General features: G+C 52.6%; 1 protein-coding gene across 3 annotated transcripts in view; it reads right to left on the reverse strand.

Annotated features, from left to right (window-relative positions):
* The window catches only part of Dnmt3a (DNA methyltransferase 3 alpha), a 112,797-nt gene that overhangs the window by 61,006 nt on the left and 32,847 nt on the right, over window positions 1–18,944 (reverse strand). For all 3 annotated transcript variants that reach the window (XM_042696633.1, XM_042696630.1, XM_042696631.1), the window contains exon 3: window positions 5,119–5,220. In XM_042696633.1, the coding sequence (XP_042552567.1) occupies window positions 5,119–5,220 (102 nt within the window). The remainder of the gene's footprint in view (window positions 1–5,118; window positions 5,221–18,944) is intronic.

The following is an 18,944-nucleotide window of genomic DNA, read 5'->3' on the forward strand; positions in this document are numbered from 1 at the left end:
GTCCCATTTTCCTCACACCTCCCAACAGGAGAGGGCCACAGAGGGGACAAGCCACCACAGGGTGTGACCAGGGGCTGGAGCACAGGAATGGGAGAACCTATCTCAGGAAGTTTTGCCCCTAAAGTCAAGAGTGCATGAGTCACTCAGTCATGGTTCAGCAGGCTGGTACAGAAGCATTTTGATCTGGAGACAAGGGCTCTAAGCTCCACCTGCATCTGAAGATGCATCAACAGGTCCGTTAGGCTGGGAAATTAATCCACAATACAAAACCCTAATTGCTAAGGAAAAGCATATCCGCTGATTATTGGGGCTCAGTGACCTCTCACGGGGTGCCTGGGCCCCTCAGCTTATACCCTCCTGCCCCAAGTGAGGCAGTTCTGTCCTCTCCCATTCCCTCTGGCAGGGCAGGAGAGCACAGCTGTGCAGCATGGAGCCCCAGCTTGGATGAGCTGAGCTCAGTGCCAGCTCCAGCCCCTTCCTCCTCCTCCCGCCCTTTTTGGGTTATTCTTAGCAAGAGGTGACCTCAGAATGCTCCCACTAAGCAAAAATAACCCTGGAGGAAGTTGGTGGGTATAAACCCTCAATGAATAAATGCATACAGTTAGTAAACAGGGTAAGGGATCCTACAAGGCAGGTCACAGCCCCCTGGCCCACCCTCAGCCTCCAGTTCTGGTGGGCAAAGGCAGACTCCCTCCCCTAAATCCTCCAGCCTTTGCAGAGCTGTCTGGGCATATGACCAGCAGGAACCAGTCTCAGACAGCCTCATTTGTCACCCTGCACCGTCCTCAGGACCTGGGGAACAGGAAGATGACCCTTTCTCCCCTCTGACACAGGCTCAGCCTCCCACACTGGTCCCCAGCTCTCCTCCACAGGCATTGGCCAGCCTGCTCTGGCCCAGGTTCCAGCTCCCTTCCGAAGTCCCGCCCAGCCCTGCAGCTGGCTTCCTGTTTCCTGTTGCTGGCCGCATCCTGGCTCTAGCCAGTGGTGCAGTGAAACCAGGCCATTGCCTGGTATTAAGCAGACCCACCCACACCTAGTCCTCAGACCACTGCAGCCTTCCCCACTTGGGCTCTCTACTGTTTGGGTCAATGGCCTCCCTCAGGTCTATTTCTTTGAATGTTTTTGGAATAGTCTATATAATTTTTCAAACAATCCTGTGTTCAAAGAGTCTTTGGATACCTGGTCAGCTAGACCATGTGGCTGCACAGTGAGGGGGAAAGAGTATCATGGGCTTCGAAGTTGAGAGGTGTTGAGATACAAGTGATGAATCCACTCTGAACCTTGGAGTTTCTTCCTCTGAAGGTGGAAATGGTCAGACTGAGGACCCATCTACCTGGCTCGTGTTCGTTTGCAACAGGCCTCTATGAGCAATAACATACTGCACAGATAACCTTTATTCAGGTCTCACTGAGGGTGGACAAATGCTATGTGGCTCCTGGAGTGCTTATGCAAAAAGGATGGTAACAAGAATCAAAACTAGTGAACAGGATGCCCCTTACATCTGCTTTGCAAACTGGGGTGCAAGGTCGGATTTTGATTTTGGATTTTAAAATTCTCTATCCAGACAGGTGCTAGTGGCTCACACCTGTAATTCTACTCAGAAAGCTGAGATCTGAGGATCAAGGTTTAAAGCCAGCCTGGATAGGAAAGTCTACAAGACTTTTACCTCTAGTTACCCAGTGAAAACCCAGAGAAGTGAAGGTGTGGCTCAAGTGGTAGAATGCCAGCCTTGAGTGAAAAAACTAAGAGACAGTGTCTACCCAGGCCCAGAGTTCAAGCCCTCATACTCACACAAATAAAACAGAATTCTCTATACAGTGAGATAAAAATCAAAACCATCAGGCATATATATGGATGTGGGAAAATATCAAATTGGTAAACAAACTCCTAAGACTGGAGGTAGAGTGCTCGCTGAGTATGAACTAAGCTCAAGGTCCCATTCCTAGCACCACAGAAATACATGAATTCTCAAGTTCTATGCAGACCAGTTACCACCACTGTTTTTAAAAGTAAGGTCTGTAGACCATTAATGCTTGTAGTCTAGGCTTGTAACTTGTCTTTGATTCTTCAGTAATTCAATTGTATTAATTCTACAAACAGATCAGGGAGAGGCCAAATGGGTAATCCTGGCTGAGCAGGTCTTTATTTTCAAGGTGCTTTGAAGTGTCATGGCTCTGGGGCAGGTAGAGGGCAGGGAAGGCTGCAGAGCAGCCTACAGCAGCAAGAGAGATGAACTTGGTGTGTTCAAGGGACGGTGAGAAGATGTAGTTTTATAACTACAGAGGTGGTATTGGGAGCTGGTGTGGAAGATAGAGATCAGATGGTAATGCCAGATAAAATATTCTGGATATTGTCTCCCAAGAAATGGAGTTCTTAGAGATTCATGGACAGAGATTTGTCAGGTAAAGTAATTACTGTGAGGGAGTGGCCTCTTCTCTGGCACACCAGACTGGAAGGTAAGTCTTTGAGCTTCTGCTGACCCTCATGTGAAGGAGAGGAAAAGAGATGGGAGATCTAGTGAGTACACAGGTCTGGGCCTCTGAGTGGTGAGTCTGGTTTTGGGGAGAGTGCAGCCACAGGCAACAGGGGAGCACCCATGGACAGATGCCTGCGGAAGTGGGGAAGAGCAGGAGGGAGCCAAAGATCTTGTAGCTTTGGAGCAGGGAGGAGCAGGTGATGTACCTTGGCCCTCCCTGTCCACTGTCAATGGAGCAGTTCACACAAAGGAAGTACGGCCTCCCGCCAGTGTCATTTCTCCTGGGCCTCTCCTGATTATAGCTGTCAGGATGGAGCCAAGCTCCCTGCCCTCTCCATCTTAGCTGGACAGTATTCAGCTGCTTTAATGCTCCCTGGTAATCTGTTCCCAGGGCCACAGCTGTAGCAAGTCCCAAGGGTGCCTTCCAGCAGGCTGCGCTCTTACAGGGGAGGGGTAGGGACCAGTGCTGGCCCTACAAGTGCCAGGCTGGGGCTATGAACTTCCCCTAGATGCAGCAGGAATGCCAGCAAGGGCGGTGCTGTCTTTCTCTGGGCCATCTCTCTGTCCTTGCAGCATGCAGGGTGTCCCTGCCACCATCTGGGTCAGGTAGCTTCCTCCCTGGTCCCCAGGGTGCTCCTAAGAGTCCAGGCAACGGCAGGCGTCACTGAGGACAAGACCTTAGATCACATCCAGGCTGCAACTTGCACAGAATGTAAGGTGTCTCCTATCAGAGCTACCAAAGGCTGATGCTGGGCCTCACCCCTAACACCTGTAACCCAGATTGTGACCTGGACCCCTACAATGGCCGGGGTTCATTCGCTAGCCAGCCCTGAAGGTAGGAAGCTAGTTGATATTAGTAGCCCTCTTTTACCAATGAAGAAATGGCATTGAGAAGTAACTGGCTCAAGGACACGTAGCTGGGAAATGGTCAAAACAGGCACTGTTTCCTCTCCCAAACTGTGTTTGCCATGCTTTCTTTCTTTTTTTTTTTTTTTTTGTCGGTTGTGAGGCCTGAACTCTGGGCTTGGGCACTTTCCCTCAGCTCTTCAGCTTAAGGCTAGCACTCTTCTACTTGAGCCACAGCCCATTTCCAGGTTTTTCTGCTTATGTGGTGCTGAGGAATCGAACCCAGGGCCTCATGCATGCAAGGCAAGCACTCTACCACTGAGCCACCTTCCCAGCCCTGCCACGCTTTCTTAAGAGGAAAGATTTAGCTGGGTGCAGGCCATCCCACTGTTTCATTACAGCATCCTTCTTGCCTCTAAAGATGCAGAAGAGAACTGAAGGTTCCGGCTGTGCCTGTCCCCAGCACGTGCAGGTGAGTTGTGGAGCTGAAATTCTCACCCAGATCTTCTGGAGTCCCAAAACATAACCCTCCTTGGTCCACTTCCACTGTGAAGCCCGCCTTCTCTCTTGCTGGCCGTCTGCTGGCCATTTCTCTTGTCTGCTGACTACAGACCTTCTCTCCCCACCCCCATCCCCATGCCGTGCCTTCCCTCTGACTGGAGAGACTTACAAATTGGAGTCAAAGGGTCACCAAGTCTTTATTTGCTACAGGTGGCGGCTCTGGTCCCCAACAACTAAATCAGGGGAAAGGGAGCTGGCTCTGCAGAGCCCAGGCAGCAGCCTCAGGAGGGCGGGGCGCACATGGAGTCATATGGGACCCCTCTCCTCTCTAGCTGGGCTCCCACACCCACTGCCTCCTGCCAGAACAGTCCCGCCACAAACCAGAAATTCTTTTGAAGTCCCACTTTGTCCTTTCGTTGTCTTGTGAATTTTTCATTCCAGGCCATAAAATATCTGTGCTCACTTTAATCTGAAAATGTTTCAAATTTCTTACCAGTGAAGTCGTCTAACTTTGGCTCCTTGCTTCGCATTTTCAAGCCCAATGGGCAGCTGTGCACTCCAGCCCCTCTGCAGCCCACCTCCCTACCTCTGCTGGGAAAGCCTGGGCTCCCTGCCCCGCTGAGAACATTTCCTTGAAGGACTGAATTACAAATCCCCAGTCCAGGCTCCCCCTCGCCTTCTAGCTCCAAGTTTACCATTCTCAGCTGGAAGGGGCTAAAAGAAAGGAACCAGCTGTTTCCAAGGTTCAGGAGCAAGGAGGCCTACAGCCTTGTCCCTGAGCTCACCCCAGATCGCTCAGCTGCACAGACCCCAGGAGTCCCCAGCTTGTGGGCTGGCCACCCCTGCAGGACTTCACCAGCATCTGGTTCGCTACAGGTCGGCCTGCATCTCTGCCCTTCTCTGTGAGCAGGTGCCCAGGTGGGGGCTGAGCCCAGAGCAGGTATGTGGTTCTGCAAAGGGTGGTCTGCTTGTGGGAGGAGGGGGAAGGAGGAAGCAGGAGGGGAGAGTATGCTTGCAGACTAGGGAGTCTGACGGGCTCTCTTGCTGTCTCCTCTAAAAGGAGACTGAGAGTCAGAGGCCTAGTTGAAATCTCAGCTCTAATACCCATCCACCAAGTCTCCTGGTCCTGAGGGCCTCCAGTTGTTAACGTGGAAAACTGAGGAATGTGCGTAATTTAAAGACAGAGGAGCTGGAGGGAGCTTGGAGCTGGTGTTGTCTCTAGGGTCCTGCAGTGCCACTGCTTTCAAGTGTCTGTCACATGGACTTGTGTGGTGAGTGAGAGACAGGACACTCACCGGTGGGTGTTTGCGCTTCCGGCCAGGTCTCCCCACCTTCCGTGCTGTGGCGCTGGGCTCCTGGCGTTCCTCCTTGCTGCGAGCTTCCTCCTGCTCTTCTTCCTGTGGGCACAGACACAGCCTTGAGCCAGAGCTGACCCATCAGGTACCTGCTCCCAGGCTAGCTGGGTTGGCCATGGCCTCCTCCTGGTCCACTTCCATGACAGCTTCACTTCCAGTGCTGTCCCCTCCCCCAGGATCATTGGCACTGTCTTCCTGGCTGGCACAGCTGGAGCCACCTCATTGAGCCCCATCTAAATACAACTTGGAGGGATTTGGGGAGACCCTGTTGTCCCAGCAGAAGGTGTCAAGCCCCCTAGTGACCATGTTTTTTCAACTGCAAGATCATAACACATGCTCTGATGAAGGATTTGTTTCTGAGTTAATTTACATAAAAACATTATACCCACATACATCCAATGAGGAAGCTATTTAATAATTTTGTTATTGAAAATAGTATCACATGAAAAGAAATGTTGGATTTAGTCATGCTTGCTTAAAACACATGCAATATTTGAAATGAAGACTATTTTACAAAATGTAGGACTCTCCTGTACAGCTGGAGCCTGGGCTGTGTGGCGCTTCCTACACCATGACCCCACAGGAGCATCTCAGGGACCACAGTTTGGTCCCTTTTGGACCCTCTCACTCACTGAGCTTTGGACCAGAACATGTGCAAGATCTGGCCCTCTGGGCTTGTCTCCTGGGACCCAGAGATATATACCTAGAAAGTCCTGCCTTACCACTCCAGTCTGGCCACAAACCACTCACAAGGCTCTTCTGACTCAGCAGGCTCCAGCATGACTAATTACTGGCAGAAACCTAGCTGGGAAAGGAGAGAGGGACCTTGAACCAACAGAAGGACAGTGGGCTGCTCCTCATGCCTTCTATGATGTCAGGAGCAGAACATGGCTTCAGGGCTCTCCCCAAGAGAGGAACCAACAGATGCTGGCACCATGGATGGAGAAGGGAGGGTGATCAGGTTTCCTGGAGATTCAGTTGAGATGGCCTTCTACATCCCACTCAACTTTCATTTTCTGTGATTTCAAAATAGCTTGTGGTTTGCCACATTAATTTGCAGGTGATGGTGGGACACATGAATGAAAACGAGTATGACCAATCGAAGACATCAAAGCAAGAAGGGCATCACCATCTACCCAAACATCCATCCATTTAAGGTGTGTCTGCAAGGAAGCTATGGCAACCCAAGCACTGGATGCCACGAAAGAGAGGTAAGACGAGGATTACAGAGGCGCCAGGTCTTTGTATGCAGTGGTAGTAGCGGTCACACTGGAGAGGGCAGTGCTAGCAAAGGAGAGCAGTCAGAAGCATGGAAGAGGTCACTGTGAGAAGTCTGGCATTGCGAGGGCAGAAGGAGAGAGCTGCTACCTAACAGTCCACAGTCATCTGAGGCAGTGATGTCCGGGTCAGAGATCTGGCCAGGGGTAATCATGGATGCCGTTGAGAACACTGCCATTGAGTAGTGCAAAGCAGCATGACAGGGAGGAAAGAGGGCTGGAGAAGGTCTGAAGAGGACCACTTAAGGAAGCCAGCCAAAAAGGATGTGAAAGCAAGACAGGGGGTGGGGGAACTCTGTGCCATCTGTGGAGGAGGCTGTCCCTGTGAGGAAGCACAGTGAGTACCAAAAGGCCTCAGGAAAAAGGCTCCTCAGACAAGTCAGAAGAGCACCATGGGGGCTAGAAGGCCCCGCTATAGGCCGAGCCAGGCTGCTGGCTTGAGCTCTCCAGAGATCCTGCAGACTTACCACAGAAAAGAAAGGGTCATTTGCATCACACGGAAGGGAAACATTACCAAGGCAGTTCAGCACGGGAAAGCTATGATGGGATCAGCAAAGACATACTGAATCTTGCTTTAGGCCAGATTCGATCACTGCTAACTAGGTACTGCAGGAACCAGGTATGCTCATGGAGTTATGTTATGGAGTTGTCCATTCTGCCAGCTTCTCAGATCTCTCAGGTGAACAAATGGTTTGTCCCCTCATCTGTTTTGTTTACAAATGAATCCCAGAGCTTTGGATAGATTCTGGAAGGATCTATCTGTTCCGAAATTCTGGGATTTGAATTATTTAACAAGCTTCACTTATTACAAAGAAATTTGTAATGAAGAATTTATTTGATTTCCTATCTTTTATTCTGAATTCACCAGACATGTGAAGGCTAATCAGGTCCTCTGGTCAGTAAAAAGAAACTACAAGTCACAGCCAGGTGCTGGTGGCTAGCTACTCAGGAGGCTGAGAATGAAGGATTATAATTCAAAGCCAGCTTGGGCAGGAAAGTCTATGAGATTCTTTTCTCCATTTAATCAGCAAAAACCTGGAAGTAAAGCTGTGGCTGGAATGGGAAAGCAGGAGCCTTGAGTGGCTCACACCTGTAATCCTAGCTACTCAGGAGGCTAAGATCTGAAGATCGAGCCTGGGCAGGAAAGTCTGTGAGACTCTTATCTCCAACAAACCACTAGAAACCAGAAATGGCACTGTGGCTCAAGTGGTAGAGCACTTGCCTTGAGCTGAAGAGAGCAGGAACAGCGCCCAAGCCCAGAGTTCAAGCCCCACAACCAAAAAAAAATAAATGAAGGGACAGTTCCTAGGCCTTAAGTTCAAGTCCCAGGACCAGCACAAACAACAACAAAACCCATACTCATCACAAGGCAATGACTTGAAAACAAAGACATTTGACAAGCCAGGCGCTGGTAGCTCACACCTGTAATCCTAGCTACTCAGATCTCTGAGGACCCTCAGAGATCTGAGGATCACAGTTCCTGCCAGCCCAGGCAGGAAAGTCTGTGAGACTCTTATCTCCAATAAACGACTAGAAAACCGGAAGTGGCACTATGGCTCAAGTGGTAGAGCATTCGCCTTGAGCTGAAGAGCGCAGGAGTAGTGCCCAAGCCCAGAGTTCAAGCTCCAGGACCCACAGAAAAAAAAAAAAAAAAAAAAGACACTGACATTTCAGGACAAACAAGGCCAGGCTGCCATAGGCTCACTGAAATGCCTCTGGGGTCTCTGACAGGCAGCTGGTCCACACTGGCAGGCCATTAGCTACTTCGCTGCACTGGCACACACTGTCCAGGCATGCTCTAGGCACTCATACACTTTCTTCCTCATAGGATTCAATTCTAGCTAACGGACCACCTGATGCCAGCTTCCAAGCATGTAGGGGCATCACACAGAGGGGCAGGGGCCAGGCCTGAGTCTTGCTTTCAGTGGAAGGCGAAGTATGCTTAGACCTCCCAGTCTCTATGAAAGACCAGATCAGATTCACGGTCTGGACCCTACCTTTTCCACATGTCCCAGAAGCAGGTTATCTTCTGCCAACATTCACTCTTCCAAGATGGAGCACAAGTGCAGGGCAAAGTGACTGGGGTGCTCTGCTGTGGACCAGCCTACAGTTCAGGCTGCAGACTAGGGGCTTATCGGCCCAGCAGAGTGAACAGATGGGCCAGGCTGTGCCCTCAGCCGCTCTAAGAGGCATGTCAAGTGTTTCATTCTTGCATCTGTCATGGGGCCTGTTTTACTCAGTATCTTTGCTGATGGGCTGAGGAGAGGAATGTAAAATATGCTGATCAAATTTGCAAGTAGCACTGAATTAGGAGGCATCCCTAATATTCTGAAATAGAAGAATCTGATCCAAGTAACCTGAGCAGCTGGAAAGCAATAACACATTTAGTGGGAACAGATTTGAGTCCAGGATGGTTTCCTCGTCTGTCAAGGAAGGGACTGAATTAATCAGCCCTTCAGAGGGGCAGAAATGATAGATAGGTGTTTGGCAAAGGGAAAGCTAGGTTAGGATTTTTGTTCTGATGTATACTTAATACTCACTTCAAGCTGTTACCTTTCTGTGTCTTGCTTTCCTCATCCATAAAATGGGGACAATAATACCTACTTTACAGCAATGGCATAAGAATGAGGTGAAGTAATAGGTTGAAAGCTGACATGTAACAGTCCTCGAGGATGGCTCACTTCCTCCTGGCTCCATATATCCTGACTAGAACATTTCACAGAAGCACGGCAAGCCCACCCTCCTGGGCCTTCTTGCCTTGCATAAATCCCAGCTTGCTTCTTACATGTGCAGCTATCACTCAAGGTGCAGACAGATCCCACCATCTGGCTGGAGCCACAGTGGTAAAATATGTGGGACCCTGGAGTTCCCTAATCTCTCCAAAATGCAAGACTGATTATGTCACTCTGCAGAGCTAAAACCCTTCCCTAAAGGGATTGTGGGGACCTGCAGGAGGATGCAGATCAGCTCCTTAACCCTGGTGCAAGACGCTCCCAGGGTCTGGCTGGATTGCCTGTGTCTCCTCTCAACACAGGGGGCCAGCACTGCAGCAGGTGTAAAAGCAGCTGCCTAGGCCACTGGCCCACCTTCCCATAGAGCTTTCAGCAAACTCCCTTTTCCAGCCTTAATTCCTAGGGTTCCTTTTACTCTTCTCCCATCCCCAGCCTAGACTGACCTGACAGACCCCTTCTGGAGCATCTACTACCCAGCATTCCAAATTTTAGCATTGTGCTGGTCAAGCCATGGGCTCCTAGAGGGAACTGGCAGACTTTTAGAGCCTCTCTATATAGCTTAGGCTGGTCTCAAAATGTAACCCTTCTATCTCTATCTCCCAAGTGCTGAAATTGCAGGTATATGTCATCACACACAGTCAACAGAGACTTCTTCACAATGGCATTCACAATGTCTAGGCTGAAAGGGCCAGCACAGCAACACATGGATAAGTGACTGCCGTGTCCCGAGTCCACAGCTGAGTCCATACACATAAATGGCACACACACACAAATCCACAAACTATAAACATTCAGGTTTCTGGGTCACTTGGATGTCTGTGTGTGTGTGTGCGCGCGTGCGTGCACGCACACTAGTACTAGGGCTTAAACACAAGAACCTCAGCATTTTCAACCATAGTTGGTGCTCTAACACTGGGCCACACCTCCAGTCCAGCTTTGTTTGTAGGCTAATTGGAGGTAGTTTCACAGACTTTTCTGCTCAGGTTGGATTTGAACTGATACTCTTGAGGTCTCAGTCTCCTGAGGATTACAGGTGTATATTACCAGTGCCTGGCTTTTACTTGTATCTTTATGTCTCTGGTAACAGGAAAACTAAGATATGCTACTATTTATTTATTCATTCATTCATTTTTGTCATGGTCTTCCTGGCCTACAGCTGGAGATCCTCCTGCCTCAGTCTCTTGAGTGCTGGGATTACAGGCATAAATCTCCATGCCAAACCTACAATGTATCTTTTAAGCTTAAACGTAATTGTCACTTTACATTATGTAAGTCTTTATGGCTTTCAAAGCACCTTCACTCTTGGTGGCCAATAAGATTAAGTGGTTTCCATCAGCCTCCCTCCAAACTTCTGAGGATTTGACCTACATTTTGGCGTAGCTCACTGGATGGATAATTTTAAGCCACACACAATTTCTCATTCGGATGAGCTGGCTATGACGATAATAATCTCTCACATTTGTAGAGTGCAGGGTAATTAGCAAAGCCTTTCCACATATGTTATTCCATTTTATTCTTATGCTTTACAGAAAGCAGAGCTGGTGTTATTTTTCCATTACATAGGCGGGAAATCTGAAGCTCAGAGCGGTTATCTGACTCACAGAATCATAGTCAGGAAGAAAAGCTTCAGAGCCCAAATTTCAATCTTTTAAGCCTATGGTTCTTTCCACCGCAACCTACCAAAGGCTATCATAATAGCCTATGCCATGTTCTGCACTAGAGCACACGTAAGTGCTCACACACCTGCTCCCAGTGAAAACCTAAGCCCACAGGCCATGCATGCTGAAGGTACATACTGATGTACTGAAGGTGCATGCACACAGATGCACTCACTTGCCTTGCTGTGCCTAGATCCAGCCTTACCCCTCCTCCTCACAAGCCCTCACCCAGAGATATCCAGAAAGACATACGTGCTCCTTTCAGTTCTTAAACCGGATGCTACTGACCTGGCATCCGCTGAGCAGATGTCTCAGTTGGTGTGTGAGTTGAGGGGATGAACTTGCCGGATCTAGCCAGCCACTTGCCTGGGCCCCCAGGGACAAGAAGCATGTACAGCTTTTGCCAGCTGGCTGGCTGGCCTCCCAGGGACTGTCTGTGGTTGTGGAATTCAGTGAAACGAATTGGCTTCTGTAGCAAGCAGAGCTCTGACCTGGGCAGTCTGAGCACCAGGCTGAGACCCACACAAAGCACACATGACACATGTGGACATATTCACATGCATATCCAGGCCCTTCCTGGCTCTGGTGAGGCAGGGGGCAGAGGCTGAAGATGTAGGAGCTCTAGGACTCACTGAGGAAGTCTGCTGCTTTTCTGGCCTCACCTCTCAAAGCTCATCAGTTACTCATTTCAGAATTCAATATTCGGCAAACACTGGCTGATTTCATATGATCAATGGTGGACACTGTCTCTCCTCACCTAAGTCCCCACATTGGGAGGAGGGGGGCCAGGTCTTAATGATCCCTCTGAGTCCCTTACAGTGCCTGGATACTTGCATACAGCAGATGATTCATAAGTACTAAGACCGAAAATGGTTGGGCCTGCTTCCCCAGGCCCTCCTCAGGGCCTCCGGCCTGCCTTCACCAGCCGAGCCATCGACCTTTTCAGGCCCTTACCCACTTCTGAAATGAAGACAAAGGCACAGCAGGCTGATTCTCATCCCCACTGCCAGGCCAAGCTCAGGGGTGGACATAAAAAAACCAACTGAGCACCTCCTGTGTAGTGGACACAAAGGCCAGCAAACAAAATTTAGTCTAGAGGGAGAGACATGTGGAAAAGCTACGGCTGATGCCATGCTCAGGGCTAGTGTGGAGCATGCCCACTGCCCTGCGGGCGGCAAGCTCTCTGGGCACCGAGCCCACTCCTGTCTGCTCCAGTAGCCCACCCTGACTACACTGCTTGCTTCACAGAGAGGAAGAGTATAGATAAAAATTCTCTAGCCACACGACTGTAGTCAAGTTCCCAACTTCTTTAAGCCCAGGTTCCTCCTCTGTAAAATGGGGATAATGGCATTAGTCGCCTCCTGCGTTGAGGTGAACGTTAAGGGAGCTCATTGCTCCGCAAGCCCTTCTGCCCGGCACATGTGAAGGTGGACAGGAAATACCCCTCATTGCCCTGGGGCTCTCGCAGAGGCAGCTAGTGGGCTGGACCATGCTTCCTGGGCCCAGCTCAGGGCTGCCTGAGAGGAAAGGTCTGTTTCCGAACTGTCTAGGACAGCACTCCAGCTCCAGCTCCTTTATAAGCAGCTGAGTCCAACTTCCCACCCCTCTCCTATCTTTACCCCCCCACCTTACCCCACAACTTGGTTCCAAGAAACCCCCATCTTCTCCACTGGGCCAGGTTCAAACCTGCAGCCATTCAGAGCAGGATTAATGGTCCCAGCCCTAGCCTCTCATGCAGACCCTCAGAGGCACCCACAGCTCCCACCTGCAGCAAGAGCACAGGGCACAGGGACCTCAGGCCTCTTGGATCTTAGGACCGAAGAGAAGAGCTTCCTCTACCAGCTGGCTTCCAAGTGGCCTCCAAACCATACCAGGACACCCTCCCTGGGCTTCTCCCAGACCTGCAATATGAGGGGCTGCAGTGGCCTGGACCCTAAAGGTGCAGGCACAGAGGAAGGTAGGTGGGCAGAGAGGCAGGCAGATAGACAGACAGGTAAGTGGTCGACCATTTATTAAAATAAAGCACACAGCTAACTTCTTATATACCAGGTCCCTGAGTTCTGACAAGCACCATCTCTTTTAAACCTCTCAGGCCCATCAGGGGTCATTCTGTGCTGGGCACTCACACTGCTGAGTCACCAGAGTGCAGATTCAAAGGCAGGTCTGTCTCCAGAGCCCAGCTGACCACACCCAAGACCATACTGACTGCATGGCTAACTGCACTTGACATCTAACGACAAAACAACATCTAACTGAGAGAGCTTCCAACAATCTGAAGCCCCAAAGCCATGGTCTGGGTCAGCTTGGGTGGGCTGGGCGTGCCTGAGCGCCTGTCAGCTCCCCTGCCACTGTGTGCTCTGTGCTCCCAGAGTGCAAAGGGAGAAGCACTTCCTCTGTAACTTCTCAAATGTCCTTTAAAGGATTCTCTTTAGCCGGCATCTGTGGCTCATGCCCGTAATCCTAGCTACTCAGGAGGCTGAGATCTGAGGATCACAGTTCAAAGCCAGCGCAGGCACAAAGTCCAGGAGACTGTTATCTCCAGTAACCCACTCAGAAAACTGGAAGTGGTGCTGTGGCTCCAGTGGTAGAGCGCTAGCCTTGAGCTGTAGAGCTGAGGGACAGCGCCCAGGCCCAGAGTTCAAGACCCACAATCGACAAAAAAAGAAAAGAAAAGAACAGAAAGAGAGAGAGAGAGAGAAAGAAAGAAAGAAAAAAGGATTCTCTTTAAATGATTCTACAATGACTAGCCAGTGCTTAGTGCCCATGTGGGGACATTTGAGTGCAGTAGGCAGAGTGCTCCCTGGAATGTTCTATGTTCCCGAGTCCTGTGAGGAACCCACCCAAGGATGCCCTTGAGCTTATGGGCCAGCACAGAGGAAGTACTCAGAGCTCAAGGGAGACCAGCACTTGCCAGGCCTCTGGGCTGGGTTTGGAGTGTAGAGCAAAGGGGAAGGGAGGGAAGGGGAGGGGAAGAAAGGGAGGGAAAGGGAAGGGACCCAGGCCTGGCCAGAGGCACAGAGTACATATACGCAGACATACACTTACACACACACACACACACACACACACACACACACACACACACACACACACACACACACGCATGCACACTGGCCAGCACAAATCTCTCTGCTGAAGCACAGGGCTGTGTGAAAGCTCCCCCCCTCCCCCCAGCTTGAGCACCGGTGGCCATGGCCATTTCTCTATCTTATCCCCTGTCCTTTACTAGATCTCCTAGGAATGTCATTCAGTTCCTCCAGTAGATTTGTGGAGCCCTACTATGAGCCATGTGTATGGAAAGGCATCTAAATCTGAAAAAAGGAAGGGAGGGATGGAGGGAGAAAGAGAAGAAAAAAGAAGCAATGTGGCGAAGAAGGAGGGAGGAAGGGCAAGAAGCCATGTCCACTGCAGTGTCTTCACTGAAGAGATCGGTCTGGAGCGTGTGTGTGTGTGTGTGTGTGTGTGTGTGTGTGTGTGTGTGTATCTGGAGCGCGCGTGTGTGTGTGTGTGTGTGTATCTGGAGAGTATGTGTGTGTGTGTGTGTGTGTGTGTCTGGAGAGTGTGTGTGTGTGTGTGGAGTGTGTGTGTGTGTGTGCGCGCGCGCATGCGTGTGTGCATGCGTGTGTGTATCTGGAGAGTATGTGTGTGTGTGTGTGTGTGTGTGTGTGTGGAGTGTGTGTGTGTGTGTGTGTGTATCTGGAGAGTATGTGTGTGTATGTGTGGAGTGTGTGTGTGTGTGTGTGTGTGTGTGTGTGTATCTGGAGAGTATGTGTGTGTGTGTGTGGAGTGTGTGTGTGTGTGTGTGTGTGTATCTGAAGAGTATGTGTGTGTGTGTGTGGAGTGTGTGTGTGTGTGTGTGTGTGTGTGTATCTGGAGAGTGTGTGTGTGTGTGTGTGTGTATCTGGAGAGTATGTGTGTGTGTGTGTATGTGTGTGTGTGTGTGTGTCTGGAGCGTGTGTGTGTGTGTGTGTGTGTGTGTGTGTGTGTATCTGGAGAGTGTGTGTGTGTGTGTGTGTGTGTGTATCTGGAGAGTATGTGTGTGTGTGTGTGTGTGTGTATCTGGAGAGTGTGTGTGTGTGTGTGTGTGTGTGTATCTGGAGAGTGTGTGTGTGTGTGTGTGTGTGTCTGGAGAGTATGTGTGTGTGTGTGTGTGTGTGCGCGCGCGCGCATGCGCGTGTGCATGCGTGTGTGTACACCTGCAGTGGTCATGCTGGGATGAAGTGTCCTCAGCGTCCATCCTGAGGCAAGAGCACTGTTACAGAGGACCAGGCTTTCAACCACCTCAGCTTTAGTCTAAATAAACACTTGTAAACGTGCAGCTGGGGAAACACGAGCAGGCCCACAGAGCATCATACTGGGAGGGCTCTTTACTCCATTCCTCTTCACGTGGGAGACAGACTAAAGAACACAGAAGCCAATAGTACAAGCTGCTTAGGGCTCAACCCTTACACTACCACCTACTAGCTGTGTGACTTCAGGCAAGTGCCTTAACCTCTCTAAGCTTTGGTTTAGTCCTTACTAAGAAAGAACAATGAAAAACACCAGGATCTTAATTGGAAGAGTTCATAAAATAATATGTATATAATGTCCAACAGACAGTGCTCAATGAATGCCATCTTGACCATTGTTTCCAAGGCCAGAGGAAAGGGAATCATTGAGATGGGGGAGGGGATATCGCCTAAGGCTCTTGGTCCCTCCTCCATTCCCTCTGTAAGTGTTTACCTCCCAGCGTACCCTTCCACCTGCCTGGTCCAGCCCCAGCCCCAGCCCCAGCCCCAGCCCCAGCCCCAGCCCCAGCCCCAGCACTCAGCCCCAGCCCCAGCCCCAGCCCCAGCCCCAGCCCCAGCCCCAGCCCCAGCCCCAGCACTCAGCCCCAGCCTCAGCCCCAGCCCCAGCACTCAGCACTCAGCCCCAGCACTCAGCCCCAGCCCCAGCACTCAGCCCCAGCCCCAGCCCCAGCCCCAGCCCCAGCACTCAGCCCCAGCCCCAGCCCCAGCACTCAGCCCCAGCCCCAGCCCCAGCCCCAGCACTCAGCCCCAGCCCCAGCCCCAGCCCCAGCACTCAGCCCCAGCCCCAGCCCCAGCCCCAGCCCCAGCCCCCAGCACTCAGCCCCAGCCCCAGCACTCAGCCCCAGCCCCAGCCCCAGCCCCAGCACTCAGCCCCAGCCCCAGCACTCAGCCCCAGCCCCAGCCCCAGCCCCAGCACTCAGCCCCAGCCCCAGCCCCAGCCCCAGCCCCCAGCACTCAGCCCCAGCCCCAGCACTCAGCCCCAGCCCCAGCCCCAGCCCCAGCACTCAGCACTCAGCCCCAGCCCCAGCCCCAGCCCCAACACTCAGCCCCAGCCCCAGCCCCAGCCCCAGCCCCAGCCCCAGCACTCAGCCCCAGCCCCAGCCCCAGCCCCAGCCCCAGCACTCAGCCCCAGCCCCAGCCCCAGCACTCAGCCCCAGCCCCAGCCCCAGCCCCAGCCCCAGCCCCAGCACTCAGCCCCAGCCCCAGCCCCAGCCCCAGCCCCAGCCCCAGCCCCAGCCCCAGCACTCAGCCCCAGCCCCAGCCCCAGCCCCAGCCCCAGCCCCAGCCCCAGCCCCAGCCCCAGCACTCAGCCCCAGCCCCAGCCCCAGCCCCAGCCCCAGCCCCAGCACTCAGCCCCAGCCCCAGCCCCAGCCCCAGCACTCAGCCCAGCCCCAGCCCCAGCCCCAGCCCCAGCACTCAGCCCCAGCCCCAGCCCCAGCCCCAGCCCCCAGCACTCAGCCCCAGCCCCAGCACTCAGCCCCAACCCCAGCCCCAGCCCCAGCCCCAGCCCCCAGCACTCAGCCCCAGCCCCAGCCCCAGCACTCAGCCCCAGCCCCAGCCCCAGCACTCAGCCCCAGCACTCAGCCCCAGCCCCAGCCCCAGCCCCAGCCCCAGCCCCAGCACTCAGCCTCCCCACGCTGTGCTGTCCTGCCAGCTACATGAATGGCAGGAGGGAGGGGCTGTTGCTAGGCACCCTCACCCACAGATCACCCCTACCTATTCTGATCTCTGTTCCCCACCTTCCTGACCCTGGCTCCATGCAGAGGTTTGAACCACTCCATTTTCCTCTCTATACTATCTATGGAATCCTTCCTGAGCTCTGGGGTTTCACAGCAAGGAAAGAGTGACAATCTCTCCCCTCCCCCCCCCATCAGTGGTCCCTGGGGATACCAGTGACAGAATCCCCTGGGAGCGGCTCAAGATAGGGCTCCAGCAGGGTGTGATGTCACATGCCTGTAGAGGCCCAGGCAGGAAGGTTGCAAATTCAAGGCCAGTCTAGGCTTCAGAGTAAGACCCTACCTATAAAACAAACAAACAAAAAGGCACACAGTCCTGAGTTTCACAGTTCCAATGCCTTCTCAGGTATGGATGTGGCTGGGCTGAGGATCACACTTGATCACCACTGATCCACTGCAAGCCGTAATCCCAAGTGCAGAGAGGAAAGGGCTTTCCCAGAGAAATCAGGCCAAGGGCCACCAGAAACAGCCCAGAAAGGCCTCAACTGGGGCCTAGAGCCTACAGGGCAAGGCTAGAAGAGCAGGTAAGGTGAGCTAGTGTCGCCAGCAGGTAACTACATCCCTACCCTGGGACTCATCAGACAGCTCCTTTGTGCCAGGTCCCCCTGTAGCTTCCTAGGCTGCACTGTCCTCTGCCTGCCCTGTCTGCAGCTAGGTAGTGTCCCTGCCCCAGGCCTGGCTTTCATTGATTGCAGTGGTGGTTGTCGGTGTCAACTCCCACCTTCCCCGGGCAGCTCCCTGGTACTACTGGAAACAGACTAGGGTGCTAGAGGTGTATCAGGTGAGCCAACATGCACACTATGGGTGTGGGTGGCGGGGAGGAGGCCTGCTGGCCCCGGCCGTGGTCCAGCGAATATGCGCTATCAGCTCTGGGATCTGGGCTGGGTGTGTGTTTGTTGCCGCTTGAGCCAGAGCAGTTACTATGGGTAGATAATAATAGCAGTCGTAATCCCTCATAATTGGACCAGACTTTGCTGTCTGCAGGGCACTTCTATGCCCGGGAGTCCATGCCTGTGACCTCATCTGACCTGCGCTGCCGCCTGTACAACAGGCAAGGCTAGAGTTACTCTTCCCATTTTCCAGCTGAGCAAACACAGCCCAGATGGCCTGAAGTTACATTTCCAGAAAGAAGTTTCCTTGGGCTTGGGGCCTGGGCCTTCTGCATCCTTGTGCAGTGCTCCTTCTCTACTCCGACTCTCACAATCCAGAGCCTGCCCTGTTGCTGGTGGAGGGGGTGTCACAGTGCAGTCACGGAGCGGGGAGTTTGTCCCAGCTATGGGAATGGCCGACTAGTAACCACCAGTGCGACAAGGTGACGGTGGGTAGCACCGGTCGGGATGTGGGACTCCAGGTAGGGAAGATCCAGAGAAAACCAGTCGTACAGGGAAACAAAGCCAGGAAGGAAGGGAAATCACTATGGCCTCAGGTATCACCAGACACACAAGAAGCTGCAGATGTCCTAGGCATGGTAGCCCCAGGTCTGACTCTCTCCCTGATCAAGTCCTGAGCCAAGAGCAGCCCAGAAAACCTGTGGGCTAACCTGGACAGAAAGAAGGAGGCAGACTTGGAGCCCTAGGCATCCTGGACCAGGGCCCAGGCACAGGGTGCTCAGCGTGCTCTGCCCACTGTGTCCGCTCCTCACCCTCCCTCACAGGCTGGACTCTGTGCACACCTGGGATGGGTGGCCATTCACAGTAGGACTCCACACGGGACCTGGGGAAGGGCTCAGATCCAGGAGGTGAGGAAGGCTCTTGTCTGGACCTACCACTGTGTGGCTGTGCTTTGAGTCCCCTGCTGAAAACCAGGGCCATCTGTCTTACCCCATTTGTCTCAGGGTGTTCCCAAGACAAATGGAACAATGGGTGGAAGGTACCCAGAACACAGAGACCTGCTCCAAGAAGGAGCGGGCTGGGAAAGAAGCTGAGCATCTGGAGGGCATCTAAGGGCTGTGCCATAAGGTCCGTGGTATGGAATGGGGTGCCACAGCACTCAGGGTGTCTGCCGAACACCCTGGTCTCACGAACAGGCCCTGCTCTCCCAGACAAGGCAGTACCTCACCCCTCCCAGGGCTGGG

The sequence above is a fragment of the Dipodomys spectabilis genome, unplaced genomic scaffold, assembly GCF_019054845.1.
Source record: "Dipodomys spectabilis isolate Male_0828 unplaced genomic scaffold, ASM1905484v1 ptg000210l, whole genome shotgun sequence".
Classification (NCBI taxonomy): domain Eukaryota; kingdom Metazoa; phylum Chordata; class Mammalia; order Rodentia; family Heteromyidae; genus Dipodomys; species Dipodomys spectabilis.